This window comes from Bufo gargarizans, chromosome 2 (genome assembly GCF_014858855.1).
Source record: "Bufo gargarizans isolate SCDJY-AF-19 chromosome 2, ASM1485885v1, whole genome shotgun sequence".
Classification (NCBI taxonomy): domain Eukaryota; kingdom Metazoa; phylum Chordata; class Amphibia; order Anura; family Bufonidae; genus Bufo; species Bufo gargarizans.
This window is the reverse complement of record NC_058081.1, coordinates 389507022-389530842: the sequence shown is the minus strand read 5'-3', so window position 1 is coordinate 389530842 and position 23821 is coordinate 389507022. Positions and strand designations below refer to the sequence as shown.

At 44.9% G+C, this 23821-nt stretch overlaps 1 protein-coding gene across 1 annotated transcript in view; it reads right to left on the bottom strand.

The window, feature by feature from the left end:
- F12 (coagulation factor XII) overlaps positions 1–23821 on the bottom strand; it is a 97686-nt gene that overhangs the window by 48987 nt on the left and 24878 nt on the right. Inside the window, exons 5-8 of the mRNA XM_044280802.1 lie at positions 23010–23117; positions 5719–5850; positions 284–388; positions 35–209 (exon numbers count right to left, since the gene is read on the bottom strand). Of these exons, the coding sequence (XP_044136737.1) occupies positions 35–209; positions 284–388; positions 5719–5850; positions 23010–23117 (520 nt within the window). The remainder of the gene's footprint in view (positions 1–34; positions 210–283; positions 389–5718; positions 5851–23009; positions 23118–23821) is intronic.

The window sequence follows — 23821 nt, the reverse complement described above, 5'->3', positions numbered from 1 at the left end:
AATATTCCATAGCGTAATTTTCTTCTAGTATTACCTGCAGTATGAATGATATCCTAGGCCATGTCTCTGTGCATGCTTTCCACTATACCATGAAACTTCATGTTGTATGATGTCGGACTCCCAGTTTAAACAGGCTGCTCCTGTTACAGTGACATTTGCTGTACCCCTGTAGCTGGTGCCATTGCCATGGTAGCAAGTTTCTTTCATATCTTAAAAGAACATTAACATTTTCAAGAAAGGTTACAGGCAAAGAAGTAACTGCATATGTCTTATTAAAACTTACTTATTTCACAATGCTCTCCTGAAAATCCCTTGGTACAGCCACAGATCCTGTTTTCTTTGTGTTTGATACAATGTCCACCATTGAAACATGGATTGTGATCACAATCTGAAATCCAGAGCAGCAGAATATCTTAAAACCTTAATATTTTAGTACCAAATTCAAAAGGGGGGTGAATGGGGTGGCCATGTGCCAACTACCGCTCCTTATGTTACACTGAGAGATAAGAATTTGTAGCCAAAGAAATGGCCAGTGATGTGTATAGAACTGTTGGCTTGTAGCACTGGGGTCATAGTAACATAGTAACATAGTACATAAGGCCGAAAAAAGACATTTGTCCATCCAGTTCGGCCTGTCATCCTGCAAGTTGATCCAGAGGAAGGCAAAAAACCCCTGTGAGGTAGAAGCCAATTTTCCTCACTTTAGGGGAATAAAAATTTCTTCCCGACTCCAATCAGGCAATCAGAATAAATCCCTGGATCAACGATCTCTCTCTAGTAGCTATAGCCTGTAATATTATTACGCTCCAGAAATACATCCAGGCCCCTCCTGAATTCCTTTATTGTACTCACCATCACCACCTCCTCAGGCAGAGAGTTCCATAGTCTCACTGCTCTTACCGTTAAAATCCAACCAAACCAAGGACAATATCTCCATGGCGTTTATATGCTCTCCGTTCATGGGTTTCCACCAGGTTCTCCAGTTTCCTTCAAAAACATACTGTTTATTTGACTTGATATGAAATTGGCCCTAGTGTGAGTCGCGCATGCTCAACCAGCTATTCATTGTACGGATCCCTGTTCTTATGATCGATGGGCAGGGCTGGACTGCCCATATGTCAATTTTGGCAAATGCCAAATGGACTGGTGCCTGGGTGGGCCGCCTTGGGCCCGAAACTAGTTGCCACCACAGATACAACTGCATCTCTATCCTAAGGGCGCTAATACAGTTGAATAGTGCCGCGGGTCAGGGAACTAATGGTTTCTTGCCCTGCCGTTCACTTTCACAGACAACATGCCGGTAGGTTTAAAGCCTATGAGGATGATGATTCCATCACTTTACGACCACTTGCACTAGGCCTCAGGTGATCACAATGACATTGCAACAGGAAACAGGCACCGCAAGGTCTTCATAGCAGCAGTCTGCGCCAAGATGCCAGGAAGTTGGAACACAGGCTGCAGGCCGGAAGAGGCCTGTAGTATGCGTCACAGATTGCAACAAGGAGCAAGACAGGTGAGTATTTTTTTCCTGTCACTTCTGGGGACATTATGACAACTGGGGGCACTAAAGAGGTTCCTATATCAACTACTGGGCACTATAGAAGAGCATATAATAACTACTGAGGCACTATAGAGGGACCTATATAAACTACTGGGCCTATAATAACTACTGGGGGTACAATAGAGGGGACTGTATTAACTACTGGGCAATATAGAGGAGCCAATATCAACTACTTAGTCACTACAGAAGGGTCTATTTCAACTACTAAGGGCACTATAGAGGTACCCATATCAACTACTGGGCACTATAGAGGGGCCTATATAAACTACTGGGGGGACTATAGAGGTGCCTACAATAACTACTATGGCACTATAGAGGGAACTATAACTACTGGAGCACTATAGCAGGGCGTATAATAACTACTGGGGTACTATAGAAGGTCCTATATTAAGTACTAGGGCACTATAGAGGGGCCTGTATTAACTACTGGGAGCACAATAGAGGGGCATGTAATAACTACGGGGGGCACTATAGAAGTGCATATATAAACTACTGTATGGAGGGCACTAACAGGTACTGTCAGGGGGCTTTATCACTGTCGGAGGCACTATTATGAGGGCATTCTGGGAGAGAATCACTATTGTGGGACATTTGGGAGCACTATTACTATAGGAGACTATCTGTATAGCACTATAATTTTTACAGCACTGCGGGCACCGTATTGGGGATAGTAGCAGGATAGCACTATTGGGGCACCAGGAGGGGAAGGAAAGAGATGTCTGTGTGGTAAACTTTTAAGTTAAAAGATGTCATCATTATAGTCTGCTCCCAATGGAGAAGATGAGGAAAGAGAACATCTACATTAGAGGAGACGTCACTGGATGTAAGTAATAGGTATGTAGTGCTGTATGTAGTGCTGTATTCTCCTGGATGTAGGCGGGAGGGGCACAAACATATTTCACATTCACCACACAACAAGTGGGCCTATCTGTTTTCTGACTGAATTTCAGTCCCAGTCCAGTCCTGTCAGTGGATTCAGCACCAGACTGCAACTGATCTGTTATTCCATATCCTGTGGTATGATATAACCAGAATAACACTTTAAATTTAGAAACCTTATTGCAAACAGACCTGATGTCAGCGATGACTACAGTTTATAGCAGTCAATTACCAGGAATAACTAATATACCATAGAGTACTGGATCTTATTTAAAAAAATTAAAATAGTGCAGACAAAAATTATTTATATGACTATTTGCTGTGCGCTGATCTATATGAGAAGACTATGGTTGGTGAGAACGGGAGTGGTGCCTGCTGTGAGGATAGTGGTGGTGCTGCTCATGATAGCTATGGTCCTAGAGCTGAGCACGAAGTGTTGGAACTAGTGTTGAGCGAGCATGCTTGGCCTAACTGCTGTTCGGATCGATCATCTCTATGTTCGGCATATCGGAGTGCTCGGACGAATACTGCGGGTGCTCGAGTACAATTTAATACAATGAAAGTCAATGGGAGACACGAACATCAAACCAGGCACCCCCTGCTCTGAAGAAGAGAGGGTGTCTGGTTTACAAAAAAAGGTTAGAAATTGATTGAAACCCCATCAAAATGGTTTGGAAACAACATTAAGAGAATGACTGGATGCGTCTTGGACTCCTATTATCTACGACATACAATAGACAACCACACAAAGGATATATGCCAAAAGCCAGGTATATGCAAGCTATCAATCTATCCATGAGACAGATGACAGGCTAAGTCAGTCTACCTTACAATGGCAGCCTTGTGCACTTTTTTTTCTCAGATAGAAATATTTACGATCTATCACTCATAAACGTTCCATCCAATCATCATCAGACTTTATTGCATACTTTCTTAAGTTCTATCATTCCTAAACATTCCACCCCGTCTGAGGCATTCCAAACCAGCTCTCATCTGACAGAAAGTTTTCTGATTGTCCTAATATAATATTCAATAACCTTTGTATACAGTTTTCTCATGTAAAAACTAATTTGCATAAACATGGGTATATGGGAAAGACATGCAAATGAGCAGAATTTGCCTTGTTTTTCAGCTGAAAAACCATTTGCATGGAACATTTGCGATCTACACTACTCATGAACAGTGACATCTATTGGTTTCATAGTCTTATGACAAGACTAATAGTCTTGTCATAAGACTATGAAACCAATAGATGGCGCTGTTCATGACTCATGAACAGCACCATCTATTGGTTTCATAGTCTTATGACCAGACTATTAGTCTTGTCATAAGACTATGAAACCAATAGATGACGCTGTTCATCTTGTTAGGGCGCTAGTAAGTGGGGCACGTGGCTCAACAGAGTCCACACACGCCTATAATAGCCTGCGCTAACACTGAGGTGTATATCGGATTGCTGCTATCATTCACACATCTTCTAGCACTTTATCTGCAGTAATATAAGCTTGCTAGGGTGTATATGAGGACTATTGCCCTGCTTGTAATGACTCATGAACAGCGCCATCTATTGATTTCATAGTCTTATGACAAGACTATGAATCCAATAGATGACACTGTTCATGAGTAGTGTAGATCGCAAATTTTTATTGAAAATTTTCCATGCAAAAGGGAACACTAAAAGTCTTGTCATAAGACTTATAGTCTAATAGTCTTGTGAAAAGACTATAAAACCAATAGATGGCGCTGTTCATGAGTGATGAATAGCGCCAACTATTGGTTTCATAGTCTTGTGACAAGACTAATAGTCTTGTCATAAGACTATGAAACCAATAGATGATGCTGTTCATGAGTAGTGTAGATCGCAAATTTTCCATGCAAATGTTTTTTTCAGCTGAAAAACAAGGCAGATTCTGCTCCATTTGCATGTCTTTCCCATAAGGCCATGTTTATGGAAATTAGTTTTTACATGACAAAACTGTACAGATAATTAAATATTATGTTAGGACAATCAGAAACCTTTTTGCCACCCTAATGATATTGATCTAGGCGCGCAGGTCCACCGAAGCCATCCAACAGATCTGAAGTAACTTTGAGGCTTACTGGCTCTCAGTCAGATGAGAGCTGGTTTAGAATGTCTCATAGTGCACAAGGCTGCAATTGTAAGGTATGCTGACTAAGCCTGTTATCTGTCTCATGGATAGATTGATGGCTTGCACATACCTGGCTTTTGGCATATAGCCTCTGTGTGGTTGTCTATTATATGTCGTAGATAATAGGAGTCCAAGGCTCATTTAGCTATCCTCTTAATGCTGTTTCCAAACCATTTTGATGGGGTTTCTATCAATTTCTAACCATTTTTTGTGAACCAGACACCCTCTTCTCTTCCGAGCAGCGGGTGCCTGGGGTTCTCACATTAACTTCCATTGTGCTTGGGTGCTCGGTAGAGCACACAAGCATGCTGATGTGTTCAGCCAGAGCACACAAGCACTTTGGTGCTCCATCAACACTAATTCTCACACGTCTTCTTTCCCTCGGAGCACACCCCCCGGTGACTGTCTCCTGCCTGATAATGGTTTTGGGTTCACTTGGTGTTGGTCATGCATGGGAGCTACAAGGCACAAGATGTGGCCAGCAGAGGAGGAGGCAATGACTAGGTAATTTTGGTAGACAAGCAAAAGCTGCTTTACTCAAGCAATTTGACGGATTATGCACACATGTTTGCATATGTAGGAACAGTCTTTAAAAGTTGCATAAAACAATTTACCAAGGCTGCATATAGGGTAGGTGGAAGAGGTTGTATTGAGGCCCCTTGTGACTCCTTTTGCAGATAAACAATGCAATATTTTTAATATGGACAAAGGGGTTCAAGCTCTCTCTTTTCAATAATTCTGAAATGCCCACTATAGGGTGTGGTTCTTTGATAAAGTGACCAGTCTGTCTCCTGGTTATGGAAGAGTGCCTCAAGCTATCAACATAATACAAATTGCAGTGAAGTCTATAGCCTGACATGTGCGTTAATTTCACTGGCTTCTTATTCAAGCACTCTTCCTTAACATTGCCCCTCTACTGTACCTTCTATGAGATTCAGTTCTCTCCCTCAGAGGCTGGCCCTTATTACACCTTTTCATGGCTGTTCTTGGCCTACAGGGCTGGTATATCTCTGCCTACTGCTTCTCCTCTCACCTCTCACACACACTTCTGGCTATTTTTCTGTCACCACGGAGAAGAATTTCCACACATCAATATGTGTATTTGTCAATTTGTATTTTTCAACTCACATTTCCCAGTCGTTGTTTTACACACTTTTCCTTTCTCATGGCAGGTACATTCTTCCAAAGTGGGTCGTGTATACCGTAGCCATTTTTCCTTGGGTTCAAAATACTGTTGCAGATTTTCATCAAAGCACTTGTCTAGAAGATACAGAAAAATATTTCTTTCAATTTCATCATACTCCCAGACAAAGCTTGTTATTTGGCTGGACTCACAATTGCCGTTTTTGATGCAGTTTTTTGAGACAGTCGCTTCTTGGTAAGGTAGTGGCCAAGGGTTCCATAAGTGCACACCATATTAGTTAAAACAAGAGATTTTACTTTTTCTTTCCTCACATGATAGTGAAACACAAATTCTTCATAGCTACAATTACTCAGACAAGGCACAGAAGCTTAGTGGTTACAGTTCATCCTAGGTGGTGCTATTATGTTTCTCTGTTGCTATTCACCCATGCTGATTTTGAATAATTGAACAGTCTTTAAAGAGGACCTAAACCTTTTCTGAAAGCATGGAAGGTACAGCAGCCCTTCTCAGAGTGCTCTGCACCTTTGTGTTTCATCAGCCCCCCTCTGCTTTCCCAGAATGCAGAGTATACTCTCTATGGATCTGTACTTTGCATGCTGAAAAAGTAGAGTGGAGCCAGTGCAATCCAAAGGTGCAAAGTACTCAGAGTAGCGCTGCTTCACCTTCTGTCCTTTCAGTAAAGATTTAATTCCCCTTTAAGATACGAAAATCTCTGGCAGATCACTGTTTATGTAGTACCCCAGAATAGGGTACTTGCAAATTGTTTTTGTTAATGTTAGTTAATATGTTAATGCCTTGTAATGTACCAGCATATCTCCATCAGAGATCGGTCAGGTTTAATAATCTTGACTTTGCCCCTGTAGAAAGATAAGTGTTGGATTTATAGATGTGCTTCTGGTTTATTAGTGTGTTAACTGAGGAAGTGAGAGGAAGCTACATGTGCTCACTCCTCAGAGGACTAGGCTGTCATCCCAGAGAATCACACAGGGCTCATGTACACAAATGTGTGCAGGCCATGCCCGTATTGCAGTTAGAAATATACTGCACCAGCTGTGTGCGCACCAAATCACGGACATGGACCCATTCACTTGAATGGGTCCGCAATCTGGAAGATACGGAGCGGAGGAACAGAGCGGAAAGCCATAGAAGCACTACGGAGTGCTTCCATGGTATTTCAGTCCGTGCCTCCGCACCACAATTGTTTATTTATTTGCAGTGCGGACCGATCTCTGACCCATTCAAGTTAAATGAGTCTGCATCTGCCAGCACAGGCAACACGGATGGTGCCCATGAATTGGAGATAGCAATTAGCGATCCCCAGTGCAAAACACAGACTGTTCATGTGTATGAGCCCTAAGTCTGAGAAATGTAAGAGAGAAAACCATAATTACTACTCAGTACTCCAGGAAAAGAGAAGGAAAGAACTAGAAGCTTCAGAATCTGCATGGCCGAGCGTTGGAATCAGTCAGTAAGGCATTTGCTGTTTAAGACTAGACTTTACTGCAGTGAGAGGGACATTGTTAAAACAGCCTTCACGATTGGGCACAGTTTGGCACACCACATCTTAATCCTGTACCACTCAGCTGGGAATTACAGTCACCATTACAAGAATAATATTGCCAGCCTTAGATTATGCAGGCAACACTTTGAAGAAGAGATAGAGGGAAGCAGCAGTACAATCCTAATCCTGCCCTATATCCATACATTACTACCTGGGAAGATTTGCACTGTGAATTGTTTGGAACTGTGTTTTGATGTACTATATTCTGCATTCTGTACTTCAGTAAAGAGATATGTTTATGTTCTACAGTTGACCTGGTTACTGACTCCAGCACCATACACAAACCACAGCATGTACATCTACCTCTGTAGTGTCCCACTAGGTAAAGGTGGGCACTACACAAGGGTTAATATGTCTATTGCATTAATGTGTGTTTAATGTGCATTTCCCTGTATTATCTGGGTGTCAGGCCTGTCAGGGTGTAGTTTAGCCTCCCAGACATTAGAGGGAGCTAGAGAGCCCTAGGTATATATAGGCTGGCCCAGACAGGGGAGGGTCTGTGTGTATGCCAGGGGACTAGAAGTGCCACCTAGTCAGCCTGAAGCTCCTGAGGCTAAGCGTAGCTCAGTAGAGACACCCCAGTAGTAGGAGTGGACCTCCTGGGAGAAACCTGCAGCCACCTTCCAACCCAGCAGAGAAGTAAGCTGAGAGGCAGAGGTACTGTGATATATAGAGCAAGTGCCAATACTGGAGGAAGGATTTATATATACCAAGGATTCAAGCCAGCAATTAGGCATCCGGGCCTTGGTATCCAGCCAGCTAGAATAGCTGTGGGGATAGAGCAGCATTGTACTGCAAAGCATTAACTGTATGCCCTCCAAGTATCTTGCAAGATTTAAACCTGCCGTATTGTAAAGTGAACCTGCTGTGCGTTTGTGCTGTAAAGGACTGCATTATCATCTACTGTAATTGCCTGTATAAAGTTGGACTGTTTTCCAAAGTAAAGCAACGTTTGGTTTACCATCTGTGTACTCTCTTAATCCTCCAACAAATCGGTGTGCCACCGTTACAGGCACTGGCGTCACGACTCTTAAAGGGACCTTACCTCAGGCACTCAAAATACCTGCAACATCCAGGGCACCTCACACACCCATCAGGCCTGGTCCCTATTTACAGAGTGTGCCACAGAGGAACTAGTGTCTACCTTTCCTTCACTGTCGCATGCCTGCCCAGGGTTCCCCTCTAAAAAGTGAGTAACCCTCGATTGCCCATAACCGTGACCTCACTATCGCTATACCCTGCAGGTCTAGCGTGCTGCACCTCTACCCGCACAACAACTCATAACACCAAAGGCACCCCAACTACCATCAGGCAGGAGCCCCAACATCAGGGTGTGCCCCATGGGAGGAAGGGGTGAGCCCTCCTATCACTGCCCATGGGGCATCGGTGTGAGGATTGCCACTGTGAATAACTATTGCAGCCAGTGCCACTACCACTTCAATTCTCCACTCGGCTCCTCTGGGGCTTGCAGCATTAGCTTCACACGGACCTCAGGTCAGTGTTGCCTTCACACAGATGTACAGTACTGTATATATTAGTATTGTATTAGTACAGTGCGTTACCTGTCAGTGTATCACTGACAGACAATAATGCTTTTGATATATGCCAATGCATGATATATACACTGCCTGTCCAAAATAAAAGTCGCCACAAAAAAAATCTGTATACGTTTCCTTCCCCATATTAAATAGTTGATTACTCTTTCCATTAGATTAAAAAAGGAGTCCTCTATCCAAATTAGGCATACAGTTAATGGGCCAGATTTATCATTAGCTCAAATCAAAATAATGGAGTGAAAAAGTCGTAATTTTTTGCGCAATCGCTAAAAATTACGACTTTTATTGGCTCTGCGCTATGCTCGGCAGTTTTCTGAAAGTGGGTGTGTTTTCTTATGTGAATTATTCTCTAGACAGATTTACTATTGCGACAATTTTAAAAAGTCGCAAAAAATTGCCAAAAAATCCTCCAGTGAGGACCATGCTTATTTTATGCGACTTTTTAATAGAACACGCAACTTTTTCGTAAAGACATGCAACTTTTGTAAAGTCGCTTACTAAAGGATAAACTGCTACCGTCAAACCACATTTATCACAGTATTAAAAGACCATTAATAAATCTGACTTTGAACATATGTAAAAGTGGAGTAAGAAGTAAGCGTAATGATAAATCTGGCCCATAGTGTATAGAATTTGCGGTAATATTACCATTTTAACCAGAGCAATTATTTCCGATTATTTTCCAAACTCTTATTTTAACTTTAATTTTAATAATCAGTGGAGATAAATGTAATGTGTTATATGACTGTAGTTCAGCACCATAGTTCTTAATTCATAGATATTCCAAGGGCTCTCTTTGATCCAAAATCCGAACCTTTACATCTTTGTCAATAACTGGTCAATTCAGTGGCAGCAGTAACGATTTTGCCCAATTTATTTCATATCCAGAAAGAAGTCCAAATTCATCTATTATAGTCATTACATATGGTAGTGCTTTGCATCCCGCTTTCAGGAAAATCATAACATTGTCCACATATAAGCTGATCTTATCATTGATCCCCTTATCCCCAAATCCTAAATTCTTATCATCCGATCTTATTTTACAAGCAAGTGGTTCCAAAATGATTACAAACAGTAACGGAGAGAGGGGACAACCCTGCCTCATACCACAATGAAGTTTAAAGGAGTTTGACCATGTCCCATCAATATCAATTCTAGCTGTCAGGTTACTATATAACAGTTGAACCCATTTGATAACATTTTTCCCCAATTTCATCTTACTCATAGTCTGTCAAAGGAAAATCACTCCACCCGGTCAAATGCTTTAGCTACATCGAATGACAGGATGGAGTAGTCCTCACCTTCTCCTACTGCTATATTAACAAATGCTCTAAGGATATTTGTTTGTGCATAGCGTTTAGGGAGGAATCCTGCTTAGTCTGGGTGGATTAATTTATCTATTACCAATTTAAGTGTATTTGCCAGAATTTTCGGGCGGCTTCCGTTTTTTGCAGATCCGCAGTTTGTGGACCGCAAAAAACAGCACGGTCGTGTGCATGAGGCCTAAGACTTGGAGAAAGTACGGGAGCAACACATCCCCCGTAGAATCTATATATTTCGAATGGAAGGCCATGTGTTCTAGGAGCAGAGTTCCCTTCAGTATTTCTTATTGATTCCTGCAACTCAGATAATTGATTTGGGGCGTTCAATAGTTCATTTTCCTCAGAAATGAACGTGGCGATTTCTATATTGTTCAGGAATAGATCAATGTCCTCCTCTCTACCACCTGACTCGGATTCATGTAAAGTCAAGAAAAATTCAACAAACTCCCCCTTAATAACTTGTGGGTTATAAGTTATACTACCATCCTTCATTCTGATACTTTTCATTTTATTATTCCCCCCTGGATTATAAATCAAAGAGACCAGTAAACAACGGATATCCCAGACTCTCAAAAGTTTCTCTGGCTGGCAAAGAAGACTCTATGTTGTGCCTTATTAATTAAATCATTTTTATATTCCTCCCTAGCGTTTATTAATTGAAGCTGGGTTGACGGAGTGTTAGGCCCCATGCACACGGCCGTGTTTCACGGCCGTGTGCGGGCTGTGGAACCGCGGCCTGGATCCCTCCTGAGAGCAGGAGCGCACGGCGTCACTGGTTGCTATGACGCCGTGCGCTTCCTGCTGCCGGCACAGTACAGTAATACACTGGTATGATCTATACCAGTGTATTACTGTATTGCGGTGGCAGCAGGGAGCGCACGGCGTCATAGCAACCAGTGACGCCGTGCGCTCCTGCTCTCAGGAGGGATCCAGGCCGCGGTTCCACGGCCCGCACACGGACGTGAAACACGGCCATGTGCATGGGGCCTTATTCTTACTAATAGCATCCTCTAGTTCAGACATGTCCAAACTGCGGCCCTCCAGCTGTTGCAAAACTTCAACTCCCAGCATGCCCTAATAGCTGTAAGCTATCCAGGCATGCTGGGAGTTGTAGTTTTGAAACAGCTGGAGGGCCACAGTTTGTCTAGTTCATTAACTCTCTCCTCCAGCTGCTTCTCCGTTTTAGCAAAGATTAACCTACTTTTCTTTATTTTCCAGTTATATAGGCCCCTAAGGAATGCCCTAAGGGCCTCCCAAACAAAACGGATATGTGTTGAACCGACATTTGGATTCCAAGTCTCCTTGCCTGTAGATTTTTGTTCTTTAATAAGTAGTATCCAGTACGGATTGAGTCGAAATCTCCTAGTCTTTATTATAGTATCTCTTCCCTTTAAAACCAGCAGGAGTGGTCAGAGATGCCATGAGTTTCATATTTCAGTCTAATCACAGAATCTATGAGGTCAGGATTAGGGATGAGCGAACTCGAACTGTATAGTTCGGGTTCGTACCGAATTTTGGGGTGTCCGTGACACGGACCCGAACCCGGACATTTTCGTAAAAGTCCGGGTTCGGGTTCGGTGTTCGTCGCTTTCTTGGCGCTTTTGTGACGCTTTCTTGGCGCTTTTTGAAAGGCTGCAAAGCAGCCAATCAACAAGCGTCATACTACTTGCCCCAAGAGGCCATCACAGCCATGCCTACTATTGGCATGGCTGTGATTGGCCAGAGCACCATGTGACCCAGCCTCTATTTAAGCTGGAGTCACATAGCGCCGCCCGTCACTCTGCTCTGATTAGCGTAGGGAGAGGTTGCGGCTGCGACAGTAGGGCGAGATTAGGCAGATTAACTCCTCCAAAGGACTTGATTAACTGATCGATCTGCAGCTGTGGATCATTGAGCTGCTGATCCTCAATTGCTCACTGTTTTTAGGCTGCCCAGACCGTTTGTCAGTCACATTTTTCTGGGGTGATCGGCGGCCATTTTGTGTCTTGTGGTGCGCCAGCACAAGCTGCGACCAAGTGCATTTAACCCTCAATGGTGTGGTTGTTTTTTGGCTAAAGCCTACATCAGGGTGAAGCTGTCACACCAAGTGCATTTAACCAGCAATAGTCTGTTCATTTTTTGGCCATATACAAAATCAGGGGCAAGCTGCGCCTGTCACCAAGTGCATTTAACCCTCAATGGTGTGGTTGTTTTTTGGCTAAAGCCTACATCAGGGTGAAGCTGTCACACCAAGTGCATTTAACCAGCAATAGTCTGTTCATTTTTTGGCCATATACAAAATCAGGGGCAAGCTGCGCCTGTCACCAAGTGCATTTAACCCTCAATGGTGTGGTTGTTTTTTGGCTAAAGCCTACATCAGGGTGAAGCTGTCACACCAAGTGCATTTAACCAGCAATAGTCTGTTCATTTTTTGGCCATATACAAAATCAGGGGCAAGCTGCGCCTGTCACCAAGTGCATTTAACCCTCAATGGTGTGGTTGTTTTTTGGCTAAAGCCTACATCAGGGTGAAGCTGTCACACCAAGTGCATTTAACCAGCAATAGTCTGTTCATTTTTTGGCCATATACAAAATCAGGGGCAAGCTGCGCCTGTCACCAAGTGCATTTAACCCTCAATGGTGTGGTTGTTTTCTGGCTAAAGCCTACATCAGGGTGAAGCTGTCACACCAAGTGCATTTAACCAGCAATAGTCTGTTTATTTTTTGGCCATATACTACATCAGGGGCAAGCTGCGCCCGTCACCAAGTGCATTTAACCCTCAGTAGTGTGGTTGGTCAAGCTGTGACACCAAGTGCATTTAACCAGCAATAGTCTGTTCATTTTTTGGCCATATACTACATCAGGGGCAAGCTGCGCCCGTCACCAAGTGCATTTAACCAGCAATAGTGTGGTTATTTTTTGGCCATATCCCAGTCTAATTCTGTCACTAAATCCATACCGGTCACCCAGCGCCTAAATACTAGGCCTCAAATTTATATCCCGCTAAATCTCTCGTTACCGCTGTCCTGTTGTAGCTGGGAAAGTTATTTAGTGTCCGTCAAAGCACATTTTTTGTTCTGGGTTGAAGTACAATTCCCAATTTAGCAATTTCATAATTTAGTGGTTTCTGCTATATCAGAGCTATTTGAAATCTATCCCTAAAAGGGTATATAATATTCAAGGTGCACATTGGGTCATTCAGAATAACTTCACACACACCCGCTACTGTGTATTTTCAAGTCTAATTCTGTCACTAAACCCATACCTGTCACCCAGCGCCTAAATACTAGGCCTCAAATTTATATCCTGCTAAATCTCTCGTTACCGCTGTCCTGTTGTAGCTGGGAAAGTTATTTAGTGTCCGTCAAAGCACATTTTTTCTTCTGGGTTGAAATACAATTCCCAATTTAGCAATTTCATAATTTAGTGGTTTCTGCTATATCAGAGCTATTTGAAATCTATCCCTAAAAGGGTAGATCATATTGAAGGTGCACATAGGGTCATTCAGAATAACTTCACACACACCCGCTACTGTGTATTTCCAAGTCTAATTCTGTCACTAAACCCATACCTGTCACCCAGCGCCTAAATACTAGGCCTCAAATTTATATCCCGCTAAATCTCTCGTTACCGCTGTCCTGTTGTAGCTGGGAAAGTTATTTAGTGTCCGTCAAAGCACATTTTTTGTTCTGGGTTGAAGTACAATTCCCAATTTAGCAATTTCATAATTTAGTGGTTTCTGCTATATCAGAGCTATTTGAAATCTATCCCTAAAAGGGTATATAATATTCAAGGTGCACATTGGGTCATTCAGAATAACTTCACACACACCCGCTACTGTGTATTTCCAAGTCTAATTCTGTCACTAAACCCATACCTGTCACCCAGCGCCTAAATACTAGGCCTCAAATTTATATCCCGCTAAATCTCTCGTTACCGCTGTCCTGTTGTAGCTGGGAAAGTTATTTAGTGTCCGTCAAAGCACATTTTTTGTTCTGGGTTGAAGTACAATTCCCAATTTAGCAATTTCATAATTTAGTGGTTTCTGCTATATCAGAGCTATTTGAAATCTATCCCTAAAAGGGTATATAATATTCAAGGTGCACATTGGGTCATTCAGAATAACTTCACACACACCCGCTACTGTGTATTTCCAAGTCTAATTCTGTCACTAAACCCATACCTGTCACCCAGCGCCTAAATACTAGGCCTCAAATTTATATCCTGCTAAATCTCTCGTTACCGCTGTACTGTTGTTGCTTGGAAAGATATTTAGTGTCCGTCAAAGCACATTTTTTGTTCTGGGTTGAAGTACAATTCCCAATTTAGCAATTTCATAATTTAGTGGTTTCTGCTATATCAGAGCTATTTGAAATCTATCCCTAAAAGGGTATATAATATTCAAGGTGCACATTGGGTCATTCAGAATAACTTCACACACACCCGCTACTGTGTATTTTCAAGTCTAATTCTGTCACTAAACCCATACCTGTCACCCAGCGCCTAAATACTAGGCCTCAAATTTATATCCTGCTAAATCTCTCGTTACCGCTGTCCTGTTGTAGCTGGGAAAGTTATTTAGTGTCCGTCAAAGCACATTTTTTCTTCTGGGTTGAAATACAATTCCCAATTTAGCAATTTCATAATTTAGTGGTTTCTGCTATATCAGAGCTATTTGAAATCTATCCCTAAAAGGGTAGATCATATTGAAGGTGCACATAGGGTCATTCAGAATAACTTCACACACACCCGCTACTGTGTATTTCCAAGTCTAATTCTGTCACTAAACCCATACCTGTCACCCAGCGCCTAAATACTAGGCCTCAAATTTATATCCCGCTAAATCTCTCGTTACCGCTGTCCTGTTGTAGCTGGGAAAGTTATTTAGTGTCCGTCAAAGCACATTTTTTGTTCTGGGTTGAAGTACAATTCCCAATTTAGCAATTTCATAATTTAGTGGTTTCTGCTATATCAGAGCTATTTGAAATCTATCCCTAAAAGGGTATATAATATTCAAGGTGCACATTGGGTCATTCAGAATAACTTCACACACACCCGCTACTGTGTATTTCCAAGTCTAATTCTGTCACTAAACCCATACCTGTCACCCAGCGCCTAAATACTAGGCCTCAAATTTATATCCTGCTAAATCTCTCGTTACCGCTGTCCTGTTGTAGCTGGGAAAGTTATTTAGTGTCCGTCAAAGCACATTTTTTGTTCTGGGTTGAAGTACAATTCCCAATTTAGCAATTTCATAATTTAGTGGTTTCTGCTATATCAGAGCTATTTGAAATCTATCCCTAAAAGGGTATATAATATTCAAGGTGCACATTGGGTCATTCAGAATAACTTCACACACACCCGCTACTGTGTATTTTCAAGTCTAATTCTGTCACTAAACCCATACCTGTCACCCAGCGCCTAAATACTAGGCCTCAAATTTATATCCTGCTAAATCTCTCGTTACCGCTGTACTGTTGTTGCTGGGCAAGATATTTAGTGTCCGTCAAAGCACATTTCTTGTTCTGGGTTGAAATACAATTCCCAATTTAGCAATTTCATAATTTAGTGGTTTCTTCTATATCAGAGCTATTTGAAATCTATCCCTAAAAGGGTAGATCATATTGAAGGTGCACATAGGGTCATTCAGAATAACTTCACACACACGCTTCTGTGCATTTCCAAGTCTAATTCTGTCACTAAATCCATACCGGTCACCCAGCGCCTAAATACTAGGCCTCAAATTTATATCCCGCTGAATTTGAATACAATACATTGGGCCAAATAATATATTTGTTGTTGTGGTGAACCATAACAATGAGAAAAACATCTAGTAAGGGACGCGGACGTGGACATGGTCGTGGTGGTGTTAGTGGACCCTCTGGTGCTGGGAGAGGACGTGGCCGTTCTGCCACATCCACACGTCCTAGTGTACCAACTACCTCAGGTCCCAGTAGCCGCCAGAATTTACAGCGATATATGGTGGGGCCCAATGCCGTTCTAAGGATGGTAAGGCCTGAGCAGGTACAGGCATTAGTCAATTGGGTGGCCGACAGTGGATCCAGCACGTTCACATTATCTCCCACCCAGTCTTCTGCAGAAAGCGCACAGATGGCGCCTGAAAACCAACCCCATCAGTCTGTCACATCACCCCCATGCATACCAGGGAAACTGTCTCAGCCTCAAGTTATGCAGCAGTCTCTTATGCTGTTTGAAGACTCCGCTGGCAGGGTTTCCCAAGGGCATCCACCTAGCCCTTCCCCAGCGGTGAAAGACATAGAATGCACTGACGCACAACCACTTATGTTTCCTGATGATGAGGACATGGGAATACCACCTCAGCATGTCTCTGATGATGACGAAACACAGGTGCCAACTGCTGCGTCTTTCTGCAGTGTGCAGACTGAACAGGAGGTCAGGGATCAAGACTGGGTGGAAGACGATGCAGGGGACGATGAGGTCCTAGACCCCACATGGAATGAAGGTCGTGCCACTGACTTTCACAGTTCGGAGGAAGAGGCAGTGGTGAGACCGAGCCAACAGCGTAGCAAAAGAGGGAGCAGTGGGCAAAAGCAGAACACCCGCCGCCAAGAGACTCCGCCTGCTACTGACCGCCGCCATCTGGGACCGAGCACCCCAAAGGCAGCTTCAAGGAGTTCCCTGGCATGGCACTTCTTCAAACAATGTGCTGACGACAAGACCCGAGTGGTTTGCACGCTGTGCCATCAGAGCCTGAAGCGAGGCATTAACGTTCTGAACCTGAGCACAACCTGCATGACCAGGCACCTGCATGCAAAGCATGAACTGCAGTGGAGTAAACACCTTAAAACCAAGGAAGTCACTCAGGCTCCCCCTGCTACCTCTTCTGCTGCTGCCGCCTCGGCCTATTCTGCTGCTGCCGCCTCGGCCTCTTCCTCCGCCTCTGGAGGAACGTTGGCACCTGCCGCCCAGCAAACAGGGGATGTACCACCAACACCACCACCACCACCTCCGTCACCAAGCGTCTCAACCATGTCACACGCCAGCGTTCAGCTCTCCATCTCACAAACATTTGATAGAAAGCGTAAATTCCCACCTAGCCACCCTCGATCCCTGGCCCTGAATGCCAGCATTTCTAAACTACTGGCCTATGAAATGCTGTCATTTAGGCTGGTGGACACAGACAGCTTCAAACAGCTCATGTCGCTTGCTGTCCCACAGTATGTTGTTCCCAGCCGGCACTACTTCTCCAAGAGAGCCGTGCCTTCCCTGCACAACCAAGTATCCGATAAAATCAAGTGTGCACTGCGCAACGCCATCTGTAGCAAGGTCCACCTAACCACAGATACGTGGACCAGTAAGCACGGCCAGGGACGCTATATCTCCCTAACTGCACACTGGGTAAATGTAGTGGCAGCTGGGCCCCAGGCGGAGAGCTGTTTGGCGCACGTCCTTCCGCCGCCAAGGATCGCAGGGCAACATTCTTTGCCTCCTGTTGCCACCTCCTCCTTCTCGGCTTCCTCCTCCTCTTCTTCCACCTGCTCATCCAGTCAGCCACACACCTTCACCACCAACTTCAGCACAGCCCGGGGTAAACGTCAGCAGGCCATTCTGAAACTCATATGTTTGGGGGACAGGCCCCACACCGCACAGGAGTTGTGGCGGGGTATTGAACAACAGACCGACGAGTGGTTGCTGCCGGTGAGCCTCAAGCCCGGCCTGGTGGTGTGTGATAATGGGCGAAATCTCGTTGCAGCTCTGGGACTAGCCAATTTGACGCACATCCCTTGCTTGGCGCATGTGCTGAATTTGGTGGTGCAGAAGTTCATTCACAACTACCCCGACATGTCAGAGCTGCTGCATAAAGTGCGGGCCGTCTGTTCGCGCTTCCGGCGTTCACATCCTGCCGCTGCTCGCCTGTCTGCGCTACAGCGTAACTTCGGCCTTCCCGCTCACCGCCTCATATGCGACGTGCCCACCAGGTGGAACTCCACCTTGCACATGCTGGACAGACTGTGCGAGCAGCAGCAGGCCATAGTGGAGTTTCAGCTGCAGCACGCACGGGTCAGTCGCACTACAGAACAGCACCACTTCACCACCAATGACTGGGCCTCCATGCGAGACCTGTGTGCCCTGTTGCGCTGTTTCGAGTACTCCACCAACATGGCCAGTGGCGATGACACCGTTATCAGCGTTACAATACCACTTCTATGTCTCCTTGAGAAAACACTTAGGGCGATGATGGAAGAGGAGGTGGCCCAGGAGGAGGAGGAGGAGGAGGAAGAGGGGTCATTTTTAGCACTTTCAGGCCAGTCTCTTCGAAGTGACTCAGAGGGAGGTTTTTGGCAACAGCAGAGGCCAGGTACAAATGTGGCCAGCCAGGGCCCACTACTGGAGGACGAGGAGGACGAGGATGAGGAGGAGGTGGAGGAGGATGAGGATGAAGCATGGTCACAGCGGGGTGGCACCCAACGCAGCTCGGGTCCATCACTGGTGCGTGGCTGGGGGGAAAGGCAGGACGATGACGATACGCCTCCCACAGAGGACAGCTTGTCCTTACCCCTGGGCAGCCTGGCACACATGAGCGACTACATGCTGCAGTGCCTGCGCAACGACAGCAGAGTTGCCCACATTTTAACCTGTGCGGACTACTGGGTTGCCACCCTGCTGGATCCACGCTACAAAGACAATGTGCCCACCTTACTTCCTGCACTGGAGCGTGATAGGAAGATGCGCGAGTACAAGCGCACGTTGGTAGACGCGCTACTGAGAGCATTCCCAAATGTCACAGGGGAACAAGTGGAAGCCCAAGGCCAAGGCAGAGGAGGAGCAAGAGGTCGCCAAGGCAGCTGTGTCACGGCCAGCTCCTCTGAGGGCAGGGTTAGCATGGCAGAGATGTGGAAAACTTTTGTCAACACGCCACAGCTAACTGCACCACCACCTGATACGCAACGTGTTAGCAGGAGGCAACATTTCACTAACATGGTGGAACAGTACGTGTGCACACCCCTCCACGTACTGACTGATGGTTCGGCCCCATTCAACTTCTGGGTCTCTAAATTGTCCACGTGGCCAGAGCTAGCCTTTTATGCCTTGGAGGTGCTGGCCTGCCCGGCAGCCAGCGTTTTGTCTGAACGTGTATTCAGCACGGCAGGGGGCGTCATTACAGACAAACGCAGCCGCCTGTCTACAGCCAATGTGGACAAGCTGACGTTCATAAAAATGAACCAGGCATGGATCCCACAGGACCTGTCCGTCCCTTGTCCAGATTAGACATTAACTACCTCCCCATAACCATATATTATTGGACTCCAGGGCACTTCCTCATTCAATCCTATTTTTATTTTCATTTTACCATTATATTGCGATGCTACCCAAAGTTGAATGAACCTCTCCTCTGCCTGTGTGCTAGGCCTAAATATATGCCAATGGACTGTTGCAGTGGTGGCTGACATGAAGCCTGATTCTCTGCTATGACATGCAGACTAATTCTCTGCTGACATGAAGCCAGATTGTCTGTTACGGGACCTCCCTCCTCTGCCTGGGTGCTGGGCCTAAATTTATGACAATGGACTGTTGCAGTGGTGGCTGACGTGAAGCCTCATTCTCTGCTATGACATGCAGACTGATTCTCTGCTGACATGAAGCCAGATTGTCTGTTACGGGACCTCTCTCCTCTGCCTGTGTGCTAGGCCTAAATATATGCCAATGGACTGTTGCAGTGGTGGCTGACGTGAAGCCTGATTCTCTGCTATGACATGCAGACTGATTCTCTGCTGACATGAAGCCAGATCCTCTGTTACGGGACCTCTCTCCTCTGCCTGTGTGTGTGCTGGGCCTAAATATATGCCAATGGACTGTTGCAGTGGTGGCTGACGTGAAGCCTCATTCTCTGCTATGACATGCAGACTAATTCTCTGCTGACATGAAGACAGATTCTCTGTTACGGGACCTCCCTCCTCTGCCTGGGTGCTGGGCCTAAATATATGCCAATGGACTGTTGCAGTGGTGGGTGACGTGAAGCCTCATTCTCTGCTATGACATGCAGACTAATTCTCTGCTGACATGAAGCCAGATTGTCTGTTACGGGACCTCTCTCCTCTGCCTGTGTGTGTGCTGGGCCTAAATATATGCCAATGGACTGTTGCAGTGGTGGCTGACGTGAAGCCTCATTCTCTGCTATGACATGCAGACTAATTCTCTGCTGACATGAAGACAGATTCTCTGTTACGGGACCTCTCTCCTCTGCCTGTGTGTGTGCTGGGCCTAAATATATGCCAATGGACTGTTGCAGTGGTGGCTGACGTGAAGCCTCATTCTCTGCTATGACATGCAGACTAATTCTCTGCTGACATGAAGACAGATTCTCTGTTACGGGACCTCTCTCCTCTGCCTGTGTGTGTGCTGGGCCTAAATATATGCCAATGGACTGTTGCAGTGGTGGCTGACGTGAAGCCTCATTCTCTGCTATGACATGCAGACTAATTCTCTGCTGACATGAAGACAGATTCTCTGTTACGGGACCTCTCTCCTCTGCCTGGGTGCTGGGCCTAAATATATGCCAATGGACTGTTGCAGTGGTGGGTGACGTGAAGCCTGATTCTCTGCTATGACATGCAGACTAATTCTCTGCTGACATGAAGACAGATTCTCTGTTACGGGACCTCCCTCCTCTGCCTGGGTGCTGGGCCTAAATATATGCCAATGGACTGTTGCAGTGGTGGCTGACGTGAAGCCTCATTCTCTGCTATGACATGCAGACTGATTCTCTGCTGACATGAAGCCAGATCGTCTGTTACGGGACCTCTCTGCTCTGCCTGTGTGCTAGGCCTAAATATATGCCAATGGACTGTTGCAGTGGTGGGTGACGTGAAGCCTCATTCTCTGCTATGACATGCAGACTGATTCTCTGCTGTCATGAAGCCAGATTGTCTGTTACGGGACCTCTCTGCTCTGCCTGTGTGCTAGGCCTAAATATATGCCAATGGACTGTTGCAGTGGTGGGTGACGTGAAGCCTCATTCTCTGCTATGACATGCAGACTGATTCTCTGCTGTCATGAAGCCAGATTGTCTGTTACGGGACCTCTCTGCTCTGCCTGTGTGCTAGGCCTAAATATATGCCAATGGACTGTTGCAGTGGTGGGTGACGTGAAGCCTCATTCTCTGCTATGACATGCAGACTGATTCTCTGCTGACATGAAGCCAGATTGTCTGTTACGGGACCTCTCTCCTCTGCCTGTGTGCTAGGCCTAAATATATGCCAATGGACTGTTGCAGTGGTGGCTGACGTGAAGCCTCATTCTCTGCTATGACATGCAGACTAATTCTCTGCTGACATGAAGCCAGATTGTCTGTTACGGGACCTCTCTCCTCTGCCTGGGTGCTGGGCCTAAATTTATGACAATGGACTGTTGCAGTGGTGGCTGACGTGAAGCCTGATTCTCTGCTATGACATGCAGACTGATTCTCTGCTGACATGAAGCCAGATCCTCTGTTACGGGACCTCTCTCCTCTGCCTGTGTGTGTGCTGGGCCTAAATATATGCCAATGGACTGTTGCAGTGGTGGCTGACGTGAAGCCTCATTCTCTGCTATGACATGCAGACTAATTCTCTGCTGACATGAAGACAGATTCTCTGTTACGGGACCTCTCTCCTCTGCCTGGGTGCCGGGGCCTAAATATCTGAGAATGGACTGTTCCAGTGGTGGGTGACGGGAAGCCAGATTCTCTGCTATGGAACCTCTCTCCAATTGATTTTGGTTAATTTTTATTTATTTAATTTTTAATTTAATTCATTTCCCTATCCACATTTGTTTGCAGGGGATTTACCTACATGTTGCTGCCTTTTGCAGCCCTCTAGCTCTTTCCTGGGCTGTTTTACAGCCTTTTTAGTGCCGAAAAGTTCGGGTCCCCATTGACTTCAATGGGGTTCGGGTTCGGGACGAAGTTCGGATCGGGTTCGGATCCCGAACCCGAACATTTCCGGGATGTTCGGCCGAACTTCTCGAACCCGAACATCCAGGTGTTCGCTCAACTCTAGTCAGGATTAGCCAGAGCTAGATCAATTCTAGACATGGCATTATATGAACGACTATAGCATGAGAACACTCTTCTATCTCCATATAGATGACACCATTTAGGGCTATTTCCTGGCATGCGTTATACAATAGTGTGTAACCGCCTATTGTTACTCTCTGACCTATTGTGGTAGATACTCTATCCTTCCCCGTCTCCCCCTCATTTGTTTTATAAATGTCAGTGAGTTGAATGTACCGAGAAATGGCGACCTGCTCCCCAAATGGTCACATGAAACAACGGAGGCAGGTCAGTGCTGTGGCCAGAGACTGGCTGCAGCTGCATCAAAATAGAAGTTTACATCCTGGGAGCCGAGCAGAGAAGGCAAGGCCAGGAAGAGAAGGAGCCTGAAGCCAAAGCTAGGAAACAGGTGATTATACATCCCTTTGCTGGTTTGGCAAAGAGGGGGATTTGCCAAATGCCATCCAAAGGGATGGGACATAAACATATAAACATTTGGTAAACATCGCCGTAATTGTAACAACCAGAAGAATGATATTAACATATCCATATACCAGATAGGAAACAGTGAAGTAAAAATTCCAAAGATCAATGACCAGACTTCACAAAAAACAAGCTGCAATTGTTTATACTGGAATTGCTCTCATTAAAGTAACCTCCAAATTGCAAATGGAATTCTCACACTGGTTGTGAGAATGCTACTTAGCGCATTGCAACAGCCTCACTTAGCGCTAGCTCCATTTTAGCAGTTCCAGTATTATGCCAGTAGGTAAATATCCCGCATTTTCAAAGTTACAGCTCGGTTCACATTTTTAGATTTTGAAAGGAATTTTCACCTTACCTTTCTTGCAATCCTTGCCTGTGTATGGCTTATTGCATATACAGTTATAACCCTTTAAAGTGCTTTCACATACACCTCTTGGCTCACATGGTTGGTTTTCACAATGATCTGTAAAAACATGCATGCTGACATTTCATTCAAGAATAGTATGTTTATTTAATGTGTATATTAGCTCATAAAAAGCTAATGTCAACATGTCTGCATTATTGCAAAAATGGCTAATTTATACAAAATGTATTTTTGTAGTAGGCATTTTTTTAAACTTTTTGAGCTCCTGTCTTCCTCCCCTGTATAGGAAATAGTCTCACACAGAGCCGCAACAATTCCATAAAAATTTATCACTACGGTAAGCAAGACATCCCAGACTTCTATGTCCACTGTCTAGAGGAGCAGTCTTAAGGTAGGCTGGATATATGGACTGCACACAGAAACATTCATTTAAAATACGATACAATACAAAATTAATATAGAAGCACATAAGCCTTAGATCCAGTGACATCATCTCTGATGTAGACGTTCTCTTTTATTATCTTATCCATTAAGACCAGACAGATAACAACTTCATTCAGCTGCATTTTGTCTCGGTAGAGTTTGGCACACAGACGTTCCTTACTTTTCCATCTTTCTCTCCCTCCTGGTGCCCCAATACTGTCACCCTGCTGCCCCCTCCAATACTGTGCCCACTGTGCTCTTCAATGCCCACAAACATAATGCAAAAATAGCAGTGCCATACAGATAGTCCCCCCAATAATCATAGTGCTCCCAGACTGCCCTAAATAGTAATAGTGCCCCCTACAGTACCACCAATAGTG